This window comes from Mirounga leonina, unplaced genomic scaffold (assembly GCF_011800145.1).
Source record: "Mirounga leonina isolate KUSES-001 unplaced genomic scaffold, KU_Mleo_1.0 Mir_101799, whole genome shotgun sequence".
In the NCBI taxonomy this organism is placed as follows: Eukaryota; Metazoa; Chordata; class Mammalia; order Carnivora; family Phocidae; genus Mirounga; species Mirounga leonina.
This window is the reverse complement of record NW_023270210.1, coordinates 157434-175792: the sequence shown is the minus strand read 5'-3', so window position 1 is coordinate 175792 and position 18359 is coordinate 157434. Positions and strand designations below refer to the sequence as shown.

At 39.6% G+C, this 18359-nt stretch overlaps 1 protein-coding gene across 1 annotated transcript; it reads left to right on the top strand.

The window, feature by feature from the left end:
• The first annotated feature begins 8045 nt into the window (after positions 1 to 8045).
• Positions 8046 to 17336, top strand: SPRY3 (sprouty RTK signaling antagonist 3). Its single transcript, XM_035010446.1, has 2 exons — positions 8046 to 8249; positions 13803 to 17336. The coding sequence occupies exon 2, from the start codon at positions 13906 to 13908 to the stop codon at positions 14770 to 14772; it is 867 nt and encodes a 288-aa protein (XP_034866337.1). The 5' UTR covers positions 8046 to 8249; positions 13803 to 13905; the 3' UTR covers positions 14773 to 17336.
• The last annotated feature ends 1023 nt before the right edge of the window (positions 17337 to 18359 follow it).

The window sequence follows — 18359 nt, the reverse complement described above, 5'->3', positions numbered from 1 at the left end:
AGTGGTCCAGTTTCACTCTTTTGCATGTGGCTCTCCAGTTTTCCCAACACCATTTGTTAAAGTGACTGTCTTTTTTCCATTGGATATTCTTTCCTGCTTTGTTGAAGATTAGTTGACAATATAGTTATGGGTTCATTTCCTGGTTTTGTATTCTGGTCCATTGACCTTTGTGTCTATTTTGTGCCAGTACCATACTGTCTTGATCACTACAGCTTTGTAATCTAACTTGGAGCTCAGAACTGTGATGCCCCCAGCATTCTTTCTCTTTTTCAAGATTGCTTTGGCTAGTCAGAGATCAGTGAAACCAGGAGCTGGTTCTTGGAAAAAATTAATAAAATTGATAAACCCCTAGCCAGGTTATCAAAAAGAAAAAAGAAAGGACCCAAATAAATAAAATCACAAATGAGAGAGGAGAAACAGTAACCAACACCACAAAAATACAATTATAAGAGAGTATTATGAAAAATTATATGCCAACAAATTGGACAACTTGGAAGAAATGGATAAATTCCTAGAAACATATTAACTAGCAAAACTGAAGCAGGAAGAAATAGAAAACTTGAACAGACCAATAACCAGCAAAGAAATTGAATCCATAATAAAAAATTTCCCAACAAAAAAGTTCAGGGCCAGATGGATTCCCAGGGGAATTCTACCAGACCTTTAAAGAGTTAATGCCTATTCTTAAACTGTTCCAAAAAATAGAAATGGAAGAAAAACTTCCAAACTCATTCTAGGAGTCCAGCATTACCTTATTCTGAAACTAAACAAAGACTCCAATAAGAAAAGAGAACTACAGGCCAATATCCCTGATGAACATGGCTGCAAAAATTCTCAACAAAATACTAGCAAATCGGATTCAACAGTACATTAAAAGAATCATTCATCACGTTTAAGTAGGGTTTGTTCCTGGGTTGCAAAGGTGGTTCAATATTCACAAATTAATCAACATGATATACCACATTAGTAAAATAAAGGATAAGAACCATATGATCCTCTCAATAGATGCAGAAAAAGCATTTGACAAAGTACAACATCCATTTTTGATAAAAACCCTCAACAAAGTAGAGATAGAGGAAACATACTCGTGAACATCATAAAGGCCATATACAAAAAACTCACAGCTAATATCATCCTCAATGGGAAAAACTAAGAGATTTTCCCCTATGGTCAGGAACAAGACAGGGATGTCCACTCTGGCCACTGTTATTTAACATAATACTGGAAATCCTAGTCTCAAAGATCAGACAACCAAAAGAAATAAAAGGCATTTGAATTGGCAAGGAAGAATTCAAACTTTCACTATTTGCAGACAACATGATACTCTATGTAGAAAAACCTGAAAGACTCCTCCAAAAAACTGCTAGAACTGATACACAAATTCAGTAAACCTGCAGGATACACAATCAATGTACAGAAATCTGTTGCATTTCTATACACAAATCATGAAGCAGCAGAAAGAGAAATCAAGGAATTGATCCCATTTACAATTGCACCCAAAACCATAAGATACCTAGGAATAAACCTAACCAAAGACATAAAAGATCTGTACTCTGAAAACTATAGAACACTTACGAAAGAAACTGAAGATAACACAAAGAAGTGGAAAAACATTCCATGCTCATGGATTGGAAGAACAAATATTGTTAAAATGTTTATATTACCCAAAGCAATGTACACATTTAATGCAATCCCTACCAAAATACCAACAGCATTTTTCACAGAGTTGGAACAAACAATCCTAAAATTCATATCAAACTGATCCATATCTTCTCATAAAGTCAAAACCCACGTATAATTTTGCCTGGATTACTATTTATATACTACATGGGCACCTCAAACCCAACATTCTCAAACCCAATTTTTTAATATTCCTTCCATATTTCAGTATATGGCATGATTAATACCTCATATCTAATAAGTCACTAAGTCTTGTTTATTCTATATTCTGCATATCATCCACTTTTCTTCATCCACACTGACCCTACCTTGATTCAGGCCACAATTATCTCTCATTTGATTTAGTGACAGATTGTATTGCAGTTTATATGTTTACATGTCCATTTATTCTATCAGACTGTGAGTAATGAGAGGCTAAGACCACTCATTTATTCATTCAACCAGTATGTATTCATCTTTGTATCTTTCATATCAAGTATATTCCCTGACAGTAAGTAGATGCTCAGTATATGTTTGTTTTATTGATTTACGTTGAAACTTACTATGTTACAGATGAGAAAAAATGGTGAAGATGAAAATAGGTGAAAGCCACACTGCCAAAGCCACACAGATTAAGATACTAAAATCTACATTTCCTTACTCTTAGTCCAGTTTTCTTTCCACAGAATGACTTTGTCCCTACCTCCTACCCTTCTATGCTCTCCTACATTATTTTTTTCTCTCTGACTTTTCTATACCATTCTCTCATTATTGGTCATATTGCTCCTATATTTGTTTGCCAGCTTCTATGGGAAAAATCATTATCACCATCCCTATAGGCTTTTTGGTTAAGAATCTGTATTTCCTTGGCATTGTTTACTTCTTTTGGCATCATCACTGCTGAATCAGGATGACCATAGGTCAGCTTTTCATCTGACATTTCTAAAGATTTCCTCTTGACTTCAGTAGAGTATGGATAAAACTGGCCTTATATAGGAACTTGCAGGCTCTCAAATGGATTTAGTGGCAGTCTGGGAAAAACAGAATGAGGAAAAACTTCCAGAATTTGTGTAGAATACGTGTTTTATGTAGACAAATTAAGAGAGTATGGATTATAATTATAGGTGACAGAAATTGATATTTTATTGGGTTTATGGATGAAGATTCTGATAATGATTATTTTAGACACTGTATTGGACTATCATACAAATTGGTTTTTTTATGTATAATCTATTTCCACTTGCTACAATTTAGTAAAAACTAAGTAAGAAACCTAAATAAGCTCAGTACATTCTAGGAATATGAAGAGTATATGTGGGTGGTGCCTTCTAGAGAAAATTTCTGCTCCTAACTTGTTCAAGCTATGAGTATAGGGGACCCTTTTAGAATGGCTTATAAAACATACTGTTTTCACATCTTTGTATCTTCATTAGTTCTCTTATATCTGCTTGTAATTGTTTTCATTCATTCTTTCATTTATCAAATATTTTCTGAGCATCTACTCTGTGCCAGGCATTATGCTGAGTTTGGGAGATTCAGTGATGGTTCTTTTTGCAGTTCATTCTGTCATCCCCCTCTTACCTCTTGGCTTTTGCACACATGCTATTCCCTCTGGCTCTAATGTCCTTCTCATCCTTCAAATTTATATTTAAATATCACCTTTTCTAGGAAGCATTCAATAACCCCCTCAATATTGGATTAGATGTATTTCCTCTCTACTCCCTTCCATAGCACTTATTCTTTATTACATTTGTCTGTTTGCTACCTTTCCTACCAAATTCTGAGCCCCTTGAGACCAGGGATTCATTGATTAATTATAATTAATTAATAGCATATATAATCTAGTATCTATATTAATAACATAGAATTTATTTTTATATATTAATTTATTACTATATTATTATACTGTGAGCCTATATTAAGGCAACAATGAAAATAACTGAGATTATTCAACCTTCTCACCTCTTAGGATGATACCCATAAAAAATAATAATTAGGTTAATGATCATTCATTCAACAATGCCTTCTATGGGCCACTCACTAAGTGCTGATTATTCAACAGCTAAATTTCCTACTCTTGTGGAGTTGATGACACTCAAGTGGGTAGGGAAAGATGTTTGTTCTGTGTCAGATACTGTTCTAAGCATTTAACATGTTTTAACCCATTTAATTCTCACAACAACCCTATGAGGTATATTTGTAAGTTGTACTGATCTTACAAATGAGAAACCAAGGCCCAAAGAGATTAAGTAACTTGGCCAAGGATATATAGCTGGCAAGTGGCTGATCTGGAATTCGACTCAGGTTGACTCATTTCAGAGTTTACACTCTTAATCACTACACCACAGAACCCTCTCATCTGCAAATCTCTTCAAGGATTTTTGCTCTAACTTTTCCAAATTACTTGATATCCCTGAATATTCCATGTCATTATATACTCTTTTGCCCACCAAAACACCAGTTTAGGTAACTGTCCTCTTCTTTATCACCCTTAATTATAATTGTCTGTCCCCCATTCTAGATAGTGATCTCTTTGAGGGTAGATATAACATTTATCATATTTGTCTTCACTGTTGTATCCCCAGGGCCCAGCACACTGGTCACTCAATTAATGCCTATTAAATGAATAAATAACTGACTCTTAGAAATCAACATAAATATGTTTATTTGTGCTTTAAGCTGTTGTGTTTCTGAAAGATTATTTGCAGTTTTATGATTTTTGAAAAGATACTGGCATAGTACAATTATATACAGAAATTGATGTTGAGACATTACAAAATTCACTATGTGATGTCTGACAACTTGTTTTACAAACTTGTTAGAATCAGTGTATTTCAGGAAACATGCTTTCTTAGCTCTTTAGTTAATGGTGTGCTTTTCAGGAAACACATTTAGACATATTCATTGAATTGTCTAAGATCATACAGCTAGTTAGTGACAGTGTTGGCCTAGAGCAAACACAGGTCTCCTGTCTCCCAATCCAATGTTTTTTTTTCTCTTTATAGACACCTTGCTGACATTAACGCAAATCCAGTTGAATTTGGAAATACTGTCTTAGCACAGATCAACCCGCCTATTTCTTTTTTTTTTTTTTAAGATTTTATTTTTTTATTTTTTAGAGAGCGAGCGAGAGAGAAACAGCATGAGAGGGGAGAGGGTCAGAGGGAGAAGCAGGCTCCCCGCTGAGCCGGGAGCCCGATGTGGGACTCGATCCCAGGACCCTGGGATCATGACCTGAGCCGAAGGCAGACGCTTAACCATCTGAGCCACCCAGGCGCCCTCAACCCACCTATTTCTAAAAGCCAGTAATTTCAAAAAATAAATAAGTAACCTTGAAGAACACCAGAAAAATCACTCTGCCCTCCAAATATCTTCCTTACTACTATGTTTTAGAAATCTCTAAGTTATAGTTTTATAATTAATTAAACACACCCTTCCATACTTAGAGCAAACTGGTTGTCCAAATCATTTCTGATAAGACAATTAAGTCAAAAAGATTTTGAAAGAAGGTAAAGTATCTAACAAAGTCTACTGAATAACCAGGACAGAACATAGATGAGAGTGTTATAGGAGTTACAAATGTAGAAATAAGTTCGGGTATTAGTAAAAACTATCATAGAGCTTTAGAACAGAAAGGAGCCTTAGAGCCAGGGAAGTATTCACAGAAGAATTAGGACCCCAAAGTAGAAAATGAATAAATATACACAAGTCATGTGAAGGATACATATGGAAAGCTGGATTGGTATCTTAGAAGAGTCAAACACTCAACTTATCTTATGTTGAAAGGTATGTTGAGAAGTGGAATGTATAGAGTCAGAATAACTTGATTGACAGGCAAAGCAATTTAAACTTAATGCTCTAGGAATTAGAAAGAAGTTTTTGAACAAAGGAATAAAGTATGAAAATAAGCCACATTTAAGAAAGATATATTTGGCATATATCTGCTCAAATTTAAAAATGGAGCTTAAAAAAATAAAAGGATTTCAAATTGAAATCATCTCTCCCTCTCCTATGGGCTTCATTAGGGTGAGAACAATTTCTTAATTTTCTTAATGTTCATATTTACTGTTCATTGAACACTTACTATATGCCAGACACATGATAAGACTTTCAAATGCAAGACCTTATTCAATCTATAGGAAATAGCACAATTCTGTGATGTGGGGACTATTGTTACCTTCATTTTATAGATGAATGGAGGAAACTGGTTCAGAGACGTGAATTGAGATGTCCAAAGTCAGATAGCTCATAAATTTAGGAGCAAAAATTTGAACCCTGATTTGTTTGACCCAAATCTAGTTAGTTCAGTACTTGGCACATAGTTGATGTGCAATAAATACCTGTTGAAAAAATGGGTGAATGAATATATCAGTAAATCTTTCCTCTTCTGCAGATAAAACTACAGATTAGCTTTAATGTTTTTCATGATCTTGATAAGCTCAAGTCAATATTAAGAGTAAAGAAGATGTTTGAGCCATAAAAGAGAAGAATTTACATAGGCAAATCTCTTGACTCTAGAAATTCTGATTAGGAAGAGAACTGGATTTGCTTAGAAATTATATAGACACACACACGCGTATGTATGTACGTATATGTGTGTGTATACACTATACGTACCTACCCATCAACAAAAGAGTTTGGAGCACCTTTGACACACACATACACATATGAGCATGCAGACCCACACAACCATATATATTTTTAATCCCATGCTTTCTTTTGTTTTCTTAATCCTCCTGAGAGGGTGTAAATAATAGAATGTCAGAGCTAGAAGGGATCTTAGCAATTACCTAATCAGATCTTCTCATGTAAATGTAGAAATTGAGGCACTAGAGGGAGAGTAAATTACAAAGGTCACACAAGGAGTTAGAGTAAGATTAAGAATCTCAGTTTCGTGACTCACACAGGTTTGTTTTACTCAGAACTGTCACCATTTACCATCTCATTTTTATAGATGGGGTAAGCAAGGCATCCTAAGAATGTTGATGATCAAGCTCTTGCTACTTGTCCATTGAAGCAGGACTTGAAATCAGATCTCTTTTATTTTAAATATGAGACTTGTTTTCATGCAAGTGCTTCTGTTTGGATGCCCAAAAGGAAGACCCATTTCTACTTAATTAGTGGACTGAGGATAATTTACAGAAAACTTTGTCCTTCATTTTAAGAGAAAATGTCCAAAGCTGCTTTATTTTCAGAAGACTGGCAGTCCTAAGGAGGCTGCATGAAGGCAGGGATTCTGTCTTCCTTATTGAATCCACAATACCTAGTACAACAGAAGGCACAAAAAAATTTTTGTTGATTATATGGCATACTAAAGGCAGAAAGGGAAAGTAAGTTGGGTAATGGTTTCCCAATGGATGATGGATGGACAATCATTATTCGTGCTGAAAAAGTGGGAATGAATGCGGGTAAGAGTGGGAGAAACCCTTAAACAAAGGAGAAGCTCTATCTGATAGAAGCTGCAAGGGCTGAGTGGTTTGGTAGGACTGTGATCGGCAGAGATATTTAAATGAGGCCTCCTTAAAATTGTTACTTTCCACCCCACCCCCATTCCCCTTTAAATTTTGTTTCAGTCATTACCCAAGGACCGGATACAGAGATTCCTATGGGGAGTTCTAATGGGTCGATTCAATTTCAACTGGATGACGCCACTTAGCTAAGCATTAAGAGCTACAGCTCCGGGAAAGCAAACGACACAGAGAAAGAGAGAGAAAGAAATTATAACAAGGAGCAATAAATCCCTTTCCTCCCATCCTCCCCTATAATCCATTCACAAGACCTTCAGAAATCATGTACATTCACAAAACAGCCAGCTAGCTGAGCTGAACACACTGCAATTTCACTCCCCTCCCCCCGTCTCTGCAGATTATATACCAACACACCCTGAGCTATATAAATAATCACACACTAGCGGTATCTATTGCTCTGTTGAGATACCCTGTGTCTACAACTGCAGTTTCTGCTGCTTCGGTTCATCCGTCAGATTGGAGGAGACAGAGGCGGAGGCGGAGGCGGAGGCAAAAGAGAAAGAGGGGAAGGAGGTAAAGAAGGAAGAAGGGGAGGAGGGAAGGGGGAGGGAAGAGGAGGGGAAGGAAAACGCTGAAGGAGGAGGGGGAAAAGAAAGAGGAGGAGGAGGAGAAGGGGAGGAGAAAGAGGCGGAGGAGGAGGGGGAGGAGAAATAGAAGAAGGAGGAGGAGAAAGAAGAGGAGGAGGAGGAGAAAGAGGAGGAGGAGATGAACAACTTACCCTGCTGAGCTTTCTTTGGGGAATACGTGCATCAAGATTTAGATCTGCATGTAAAATCTATACAAAGTATCTGCCACTACAGGTCTGACTCTCCTCCCCACCCCACCCCCCGCACCACCGTTTTTTTTTTTTTTTTTTTTTTTTCTTTCCGTTTTCTGTGCTGTGTCAGAAAGACCGACACAGAACTATCTCTGTTTCTGGCTCCACTGCCAGTGAAGGAGTTTTCATTCAGACTTTCCGAAGAGAGGTGGAGAAACCTAAAGACTCAGGAGAAGAGGTCTTTTGAGCCAAATGGGGCATTAGTTCTTCTGCTTTCCTCAGCATGGATAAACCTTTTCCTCAAGGTAAGCCATAGAGATTAGCTCTTAAAGACCCTAGAATTCTTTCTATGCAATGCATAGATTGCCATTCATTCCGGCCATCGTGTGTGTGTGTGTGTGTGTGTGTGCGCGCGCGCGTGTGTGTGCGCGCGCGCGCGTGTGTGTGCACGCGTACAAGAGCAAACGCATGGGTAAAATAAAATGAAAACCATTTAAATTTGATTTAAATGAATCAGCTTTTGCAGAAAACTATCCGTATTGGAAATTTATAAATCAAAATGGAACTTCAAAATAACCCTTTTGTAGCCAAATGTCAATTTAATTTTTAGCTTGTTGACCTTTAAACGCATTTTGGTTCTTGCCTAAGCCCCTTATAGCGCAGCCTAACCACCCAAGCTGAGGACGTAGGGAGAGCCCATGCTGAGGCCAGTCTGGCTGCCCAGCGGGCATCCTGTCAGCGTGGGGCTAGTCTGCTATTGGCTCACAAGTCTGGGCTGTGCATCGTTCAGATTTCATCACATCACCTTGCCCTGGGTAGAAATGGCGCAAGCTGACACGGCATAACCCCCTACTTACATTGAGTCAGAGCAGTGATTTAGAAATCTCTGGATCCATGCCTGGGTGTGTGTGCACATGTCTCTGTGTGGCATACGGAAATTTTGTCAAAAGTGAGAACCTGTGAGCATGTCCAGTTAGCCAATAGGCATTTGATAGGACCTAGTACAGTGGCTTACACTCCCTTCCATTCCTCTAGCTAATTATAATTAGCATTCACCTCTGCATGTTGCAAACCAAGTTGGATGAACAGAAAACAGACCTTGAACTCTTAAACAGAAAATCTATTTTGAAATGCAAACTATTGTTTCTTTTCTGGGTACATTAAAACCTCATTGTAACATAATGTGCTATTACATGAATTTGGATATACCAGGTGTTAAATCATGTTCCCAACAAGTCAGCTGCATACATACATACCAATAAGGCACAGACTAGCATTTTATCCACAAGGAAGTATTAGTCTTCTTCCCTGTACCTCTAAATAAACATGTACTAAGACCTTATTCTATGCATTTTTGTTTCTTTGTGTTCTGTTTTTAGGTCTTTCTAGCTGTGAAACAATCTAGATAGTGATCTGAGTGCCTTGGATTTGGAAGGTTTTTATTCAGAGTTGAGGAGTTGGGTAGTGAGGAATTAAAAAACCTGAAGGAAGGAGACTAATTCTTCCTGAAAGACTTTTTGAGACAGAGACATGCAACCAACAAACCCAGCATAAAAAAACTTAGAGCCTCAGAACAAGAAAGGGCTTTAAAAGCCCTCCTTTAGTGCCCCTCATTTTGTAGATAAACTGAGGCTTGGGATAGAAGTCATTTGCCCACAGTCACACAATAAAGTAGCTAACACTAGAACTTAAAATTCTTGTATCTTGTAAAAGGATATGGTGTTTAAAGAAAGATTCCTGCTTCTTAAGTGAACAACTAGCATTTTCTTCAGGATTAGAAGTGTGTGAATTCATTTGATATTACAACTTTTCCCTGTAGTGCTCATCACTAAAACACCTATATCTTTAAAAATGCAAGGTCTTAAAGCTGCTAGACTCTCTAGTTTGAAATAAACTGCTCTGAGTCTTAATGAAACTATTAAAGTAATGAATACGGCTAGGGTAGCAAAGTGACAAGTTAAGAGTTAAATGTGGTGAGAACCTGGCAGCTCCAGCAAGATGTATGTGGTAGGAGGGAGGCCCAGTCAGTGGCTGAGAGGTTAGTAATGTAAACTATATACAACTTGGTATTTGTAAGGGGGGAGTGCTTTGATAGAGATGCAAATGCTTTTGCACAGAGAGGGATTTTTGGAGAGCAGACTTTGGAACAGTAGAACTAAGAAAACATATAAAGCCATAGCAGAAATTCCCCCTATGTTTGCTTTCAGTTATTCTGAGAAGGAGTGTATATAACAGCAGAGCACAGAAAAAAGTAACACACCCCAGAGCTGTTACACAGTAAGGTACAAAACAGCATTGAACCCATGGGAGTGGGAGAAAACAGGAGCCAAGCTCTCCTTCTCTCCCCTCCCTTCTGTGAAATTGAGGTTGAGTCATATTGTATCAGAAAGGATTTACCAGAGAAATCAGAACTGTCTGAGGGTGTTAGCATAGTAGGGCTTTAGATAGGGAAGTTTTCAACTTTAGTCTCAACATGGCAGATTTTAGGTTCCAGGGAGTAAATACATTTTCCTTTCATTAACAAACAACATTTCTTGAATAGATTTAGCTCTCTAGTCCCTAAGTTGGCATAAGAAAAGAAATTTCTGTTTAGGTTGAACAGAAAATTTCAGGGCTACAGAAAAACTGTTGAGAAAGCTAGGAGCACCTGGCCAGAGGAACTGAGATGGGAGTGGGTTTACAATGCATCATTCATTACTGCAGAGGCACTACGTGACAGAAATCACTAGATCCCACCAATGTGCAGCCAAGACTTGTAATCACCTTGGCTCCTATTTAATAATATGTGATATGCAGATTCTCTCTCTCATTGAATAGAATATGGAACTGACCAACAGCACAGTTTCTTAACTGTTTTTGTTCACAATGAATGGCCCTTTAATGAGTGGATTTCTGAATCATAAACATGCAGTAGTAGTTTTTCATCTCATCTATGTAGCAGCTCTTGCCTGTTTGCTTCTCAATCTTTCCCCCTCTTACCTTTCTGTACAGTATCTACTTCAGTTCGTCCTGTTAGCCGGATCGGATCGGCAAACATTTTATTCTCATTCAATACTGCTTTATCCTTCTCTACACTCTGATTTTGCCCAGGTCCTCCTTCCCACTGTATTGCAGATTTTCCACAGTCCATTCTAATAAAAGATTTTGCAGGTCAGGAGGTCATCCTGTTAAGCCCCTTGTAAACAAGACAGTAGTACCTCATCATCCCAGACCAATGCCCAAAGCTTCCTTTAATTATACAACCCAGCAGCTCAACTTTTCAGTCTCACAGCAATCTAATCAATATCCAGATACACCTTCTCAACTTAAGCACCATATACCCTTCTGCTGCCAAGACAGAATCCCCTTTGAACATGGTTCTGAGTCATTTCTATTATGACCTAGATTCCTCCAAGCTTAGCTTTTCAACCTTCTGGGCATGTCCCTGAGATACCTAGTGATATCTTTGGAATCCCATAGGATTATCTTTTGTAACTTTGAGACCTTGTATGCCTTCCTTTGAGTTATTGATTCTTGGAATTTCCAATATGTTTTGAATCTAATTTCCTTTGGGAAATCAATTAGTCTAAAATGCATCCAGTGTGTTTGTTACTGTTCTTATAGTATAAAGGACACAAGGGGCCCCATGCATTCTTTATCTGATCAATGGGGAATAAATCCATTTCTTATAAATTTGTCAAAAGACTCTTCCTGATGCAAAGTGTCTACATGCACATACCCTGCAAGTCAGCTGAACAATGTGTCTTTGTTTATTTTTTTAAGATTTTATTTATTTATTTATTTGTCAGAGAGAGAGAGATTGAGCACAAGCAGGGGGAGCGGCAGGCAGAGGAAGAAGCAGGCTCCCCGCTGAGCAAGGAGCCCCATGTGGGGCTCTCTGGGATCTTGACCTGAGCCAAAGGCAGACCTTTAACCGGCTGAGCCACCCAGATGTCCCGTGTTTTTGTTTATTTAGGTGTTCGAATGAAAACTACTTTTTCCTTTCCAGTGCTGAGATTGTGAATCTTAGCAAAGTACAGTAAAGGTAGATGTGGGAGGCTTCAGGGGCCTGAGTCCAAGTAAATAAAAGAGACATAAATTTTGCTTTTGAATGCCAAAATGAAAAAGGGCATGTTCCTTAGTTCACCCTCAAGGATTGGAGATATAGAGGTGTAGATGAAGAGAAATTTTTGTCAAATTGTGTAGTTATAGAATTATAGAACATAATGGGGTAGGGTCCCTCAAAATCACCTAGTATACCCCTATAATTATATAGATAGTGAAATTGAGGCCCACACAAACAAGTGATTTGACAAAAGTTTCATAGATATTCGAGCCTTAGAATGTCCGTAGTGTTTATTTGCATTCTCTTGTGTTGCATTAAATAACACCAAAACAACCAGCTAAAAAGTGAAATTATAGTCAGACTGGTTCTTTTCTGTGATGTGCCAGAAAAGTTATTTTTAACCAAATTAAATCTTCTTTTCAAAAAGCGAACAGATGTAAATTCAACTAAACAGGTTTGCATGGGGATATAGCCTCAAAAGGCAATGAGTCTGGTCATATTATTAGCCACTGAGTCCTTTATGAACGGCATCCTTATTTTTCCTGTTATCGAGCTTTGGGCGCATTTCAGTGTCGTGTTTGCTTGCTTATGGAAACCTAATCAAGCACTATCCTCTTTCACTTGTTCATTTCTATTACTCATTCAAGCTTTGCATTCCATACAGTAGTGTGAGTAATCGATCTATTTTGAGGAGGCCTGAAATATGATGGATTTCAAATACATACTTTATTCGTGCTAGTGTTTCCTAGGTCCTAATGCCTCCAGAATGACTCTTGGCTTTGTGCTTAGGTTTTCTTGTGTACACTTTTTTGGCCGTTCAGTCTTCCAGGTGGTGTAATACAGTGATCTACTGTTTGTACAATATTTTCCTCATGGTCACCATTATCAGTATTAGGCTCCATCAGATCCTTCAGGGAATGACCACCCAGCTCTTCCTGATTGTGGTATGACGGAGACATAAGCATATGCTTTCTAGATATTCAACTTGGTTTAAATAGGTACAGTTACAGGTGGTATTTCAAAAAATTCAGGGATCATCTTATATGGTCCCCCCATCCCCAGTGTTCCTCACACATATATAAAAGTTTGATTCTGGAGCCACACTGCCAGTTAGAAAGAATTATCTCCTCAATAAGTTAAAGTAGACCAAAGGTGAGGAGAACTGCAAGATGATTAGTCTCGACTTCCATCTGCTTTGGGGAAGTTTTTTTCCTATTATTCTACAGAGAGCCTCTTGCCTGCCTGTATTCATTGAATCAAGCAATTCCTTGCTCATCTGTTTATTATGCGTATCAGAAATTTCACTGAAAGGAGAATATTTATATACCATCAATCAAATATATATATATATATATGTACATATGTATATATGTCTCACACACATACACATGCAACTTCTCATGGAAGACCTTTGAGGCTTTTTCTCTTACATTAGCATCACTTCAGGCTGTAGCCTTTGCATTTGAGATTAGCTTCCATTTTTATTAGAATTTTGATGCTCAAGGCCTAGATTCCTCTGTTAGCAAGCATCTGAATGAGCTAGCTTCTCCTGTGACCCTAGTCATATGATGAAATACAAAAGGAATCAATGATGTGAGCTTTGCTCCCAGAGTGCTTTATAGTCTGGATGGGTTGACCAGATTTGCCTGTGAAGATAGTGGATAAGGTCAATTACAGAATGAAGGTGTAACAGGAAGACTACCCTAAAGTAACTGAAGGTAGTGGTAGAGATAGGGCTGGAGCCTTGTTAGTTCCCTGCAAAGTAGTCATGTGTGTGTCTTCTCATGTATTGTTTCTATTTCTTCTCTCCTAGGATTTTCTGATGTGCCCTAAGGTCCATGTAACTACAAGGGCTATTTATCACCACAAGTGCCACCCTGACCCCAAACCACTCAGAACTCAAGAATCAAAGCAAAATGGACGCCGCAGTGACAGATGATTTCCAACAAATTCTCCCTATTGAACAACTGCGCTCTACTCATGCTAGCAATGATTATGTGGAACGGCCTCCAGTGCCCTGTAAACAAGCCCTCTCCAGCCCCTCCCTTATAGTGCAAACCCACAAATCTGATTGGTCGCTGGCTACCATGCCTACTGCTCTTCCCCGCAGTCTCAGCCAGTGCCATCAACTGCAGCCCTTGCCGCAGCATCTGAGCCAATCTAGCATCGCCAGCTCAATGTCCCATAGCACCACTGCCTCTGATCAAAGGCTCTTGGGCAGCATTACGCCCTCACCTTCAGGCCAGTCCATCATCCGAACGCAGCCTGGAGCAGGGGCCCACCCGAAGGCTGATGGTGCTCTGAAGGGAGAAGCTGAGCAATCTGCTGTGCACCCCAGTGAGCACCTCTTCATTTGCGAGGAGTGTGGGCGCTGCAAATGTGTCCTCTGCGCAGCAGCTCGTCCTCTCCCCTCCTGCTGGCTGTGCAACCAGCGGTGCCTTTGCTCTGCTGAGAGCCTCCTCGATTATGGCACTTGTCTCTGCTGTGTTAAGGGTCTCTTCTACCACTGCTCCACTGATGATGAAGACAACTGCGCTGATGAGCCCTGCTCCTGTGGGCCTAGCTCTTGCTTTGTCCGCTGGGCAGCCATGAGTCTCATCTCCCTCTTCCTCCCTTGCCTCTGCTGCTACCTGCCTACCCGTGGATGCCTCCATCTGTGCCAGCAGGGCTATGATAGCCTCAGGCGACCAGGCTGCCGCTGTAAGAGGCACACCAACACTGTGTGCAGAAAAATCTCTTCCGGTAGTGCAGCATTCCCCAAGGCCCAGGAAAAGTCCGTATGACCTTCCCACCACATGGATCCAGAGCTTTCTCCTTCTAACTCCCAGTAGTAAAGTGTAGGCCTCATCTTTGAAGACGGGGAGAAGGAGGAAAGCAGCCAAAGTTAAGGCCTCACCAGTTTTGCTCCTGCAGTGTCAGGGGAATGGCCAAGTCCATCCTGGTGCAGGATGCCTTGTTCTTTCTCACAGTATCTATCCCACTCCTCTTCCACCTTTGTACACCTTGCCATTGTAGCCCTGTGGCTGTCATGGCAAATTCAGGTGATATATAGGCATGAGATTCGGACACTGAGGACTGACAGAGCCAGCAACGTGGAGGTCTAGGGGCTTCGCAGCAGAATGCCTCTTGATGCAGGCTCTGAGCGTCACTCTACTTTCCACAGGCCTTTGGAAACTGTCTTCTGAGATGGTTTTCACAGGTCCACGTGGAACAGTGTTCAATGTTCCAGGGAATCTGACCCCTTCTCCCTCTTTACTGCCCTTCTCTTCTTTAGTCTTTTTCTCCCTCTCTCCTCTTCTTCTTTGTTCCTTTCCCCTTCATTCCCACCCGATTTTTATTTTTCCTCTCTTTTCTTTCTCTCTCCCTTCCTTCCACTCCTTTCCTCTCTCTCTTTCCGACTAACCCATTCTCTGCTCATATCTCTATCTTGTTTGATCGGTCTTTGCCTCTCTCTGCCTGTCCTTCTTTCTCTACTCTGTCCAGAAGTGCTGTTTTTCCATAGGTGTTTCCTTTGACACCAAACTTTGCCATGCTACACTACTTACTAAATTTTATTAAGGGAAACGGATTACTGTAATGAACTGATCACGAGCAATAGTCTATATCCTGACGTGTGTGTGTGCATTCATAACCACACTCACCTGTTTGTGAGCATATGAGGCAAAACTTATCTTACATTTCCAGGTTTCACTAGTTGGAGTTTTACTCCCTTTCCCAATCATCAACTTATAGTACTGACAGATTCCACTAGCATGCGGAGTAGGATAGTAAATCAGGATGCTCATAACTTTGTATGTCTGACCCAAGTGCCAAAGGCAGACGTGCTTTATAGCTAAATGAACAAAACAAGGGATACTACAGAGGTCTGTTCTCTCTTAGAAGCTAACTGCCCTGAGACTGCATGGCTCAGGCCTTAATTATGGACATAAAAAGTCATAAAACTTTAGAGCTGGAAAGAATCTTAATTGTTAATCTAGTTCAATGCCCTTATTTTGCAGCTGGGAAAACTGAGGCCTGGAGATAGGAAGGGATTTTCCCAAGGCCACACACTGAGTTCATAGCAGGGTTGGGACTGGAATATAAGCCTTCTGACTCCTAGTTCAGTATTCCCTAGCCTACATCACATCAGGTCATGGGACTTTTCTCCTAGGACTCTATTAACAGTGACAGAAAGCCATTGCCATTCAATTTTTCTGGAACCATGCCAAGTTAGGGTGGTGGTCTTTATGCCGTGCACGGTGGGTAGCTACTTAACTATCAGGTGTTGGGGCTCCACCAGTGGACATCACCTTTGGCTCTGTCACTTGTAGAAGCTCAAGTGTGGAAAACAAAGCAAAGCAAAACAAAAACAAGGAACCCCTAACCAAGCTGTATCTTCGCCTTCTCTTTGCTACACATGTTGTGCTCACTCCTGGCTTTGTCTGCAATGGCAATTGCCTGAGAACCGAAATTTCAGCAACAGTGGAAACCTGAGCTGAAAGACATATGAAGCAGAGAACTGACTGTGTTGTGAATCCACTTCAACGGGAAAAGGCTGCAGTGGGGATGGCAGGCTCCTAAAGACAGCTGTTAAAAGACACAAGAGTTAGATCCAGTTTCCCTCTGTAAGCGGATCCAAAATTCACCAAGGAATTCAGAGATTGAGGGCACTTGCTTGAAATCAAGGTGCTCCAACTTAGTTTAAGACTTCCAGACTCTAACTTTATATATCATCTCTTTTAAAGCGTGCATGGATGTGTATTGCCGAGTGGAGAGGTGGGGAGAAATGTAGAGTCATACACAGGGGGAAGAAGAAGGGAACATCCACATCCCTTTGTTGGATATATGCTATAGAAGGATGTGCCACTTACTTTTTGTTGGTTCTGAATCTTCCTGAAGTGTACTGACATTTGGGCTGCACACAGGCCCATGCTTTCACTTTCGCCTCCTCTTCTAGAATCGCTTTGCTCTATTTTTGTATATACAAATATGTTATGATGATTACTAATAATGTTAATGATATTGCTGCAAATGGTGCCATATATAAGGTTTGGCTTCTTGGAACATTATAAACCCAAACCAGTACCTGTAACCTCTTAAGTTGCTTTCAGATCCTTCCATTTTAAGTAAGTTCTTAAAATCTTACAAGTCTGCCTGATTGAACTTTGACTTACCTATTCCTAAAAGCTGTGCCCAGTTCTCTGGGTCCGGCTGGATGGTGACGAGTAGCAACACACACTTCTCCCCGCTTATGCCTGAAATTTGCTTAGAGCTGAGATATATAAGGATTCTATGACACTAGTGCATTGTTCCTGGAGCTAAAGTTATTCTATGGATGTTTGCTTATTAGTTTCAGGGCCCCAAACAACACAAGTCCCTCTTCCTCGATAGCTCCTTGATATCCCAATCCTGCAGTCCTTACTCAGGCAAATTGTGCACTGCCAGAGGGGCCCTGGGCTCTGCCATACACCCAGAAGAGCTCTTCTCAGTGTATTTCTAAATGGCCTTACACTTGGTAGAAGAAACTGAAGGGTTACTCAAATGCAATTGCAATCTGCAATCTGCTGCTGAGTCAGGGCTTTCACTTGTGTCCAAGTTGGCCTGATACGGGCTGCATCTGGTTTACGTATAGATGGGTCCTGTTGGGGTATGTGTACAGATGTGTGAGTGTGCATATGTACCCTTCTGTGAAATTTTATATATATATATATATACATATATATATACACACACACACACATATATGTATATATGTGTGTGTGTATATATATATATGTGTGTGTGTGTGTAAATATATATATTCACACATCTCTATATATTTTAATGTATTGCACATGTATATTTAAAATATATATGAAAGAACTCTAAATCCTGCAGAAAGCCTCTGTTTTCATTATTTTTCTACCTTGTGTCATGTACTGTATAAACAGGAATATTTAGAGGGTGTTTCCTGCTTCGCATTTTTTTGCAGTTAAGTCATCTGTTACCCCCTACTTCTACTACTTTCCATATATTGGTTCCCTGATACATTTCACATGGCTTAGTCAAGAGTTTTCCTTTGATTCCAGCCCATCTTCCCTCATCACGATGGCTATAATAAATATAGTGAACATTTATATAGTGCTTACTATGTGCTAAGCACTATTTTAAGCACATTGCCTATATTAGCTCATTTCATTCTCCCGTTAACTTTAAGATGTAGGTACAGTTACAATTGCCATTTTTCATATGAGAAAACTGAAGCACAGAGAGGTTAATTGACTTGCCAAAAGTAACAAAGCTTGTAAGTGAAGGAGCTAATATTTGAACCTAGGCTGTCTGAGTCCGAAGTCCATGCTCCAGAGGTAGGTATAGAAGTCTGGAATATAATGTAAACCCTTCTGGTATAACA

Excerpts from the sequence above, each read along its gene's own strand:
- SPRY3 (XM_035010446.1), top strand. The coding sequence starts at position 13,906 with ATGGACGCCGCAGTGACAGATGATTTCCAACAAATTCTCCCTATTGAA.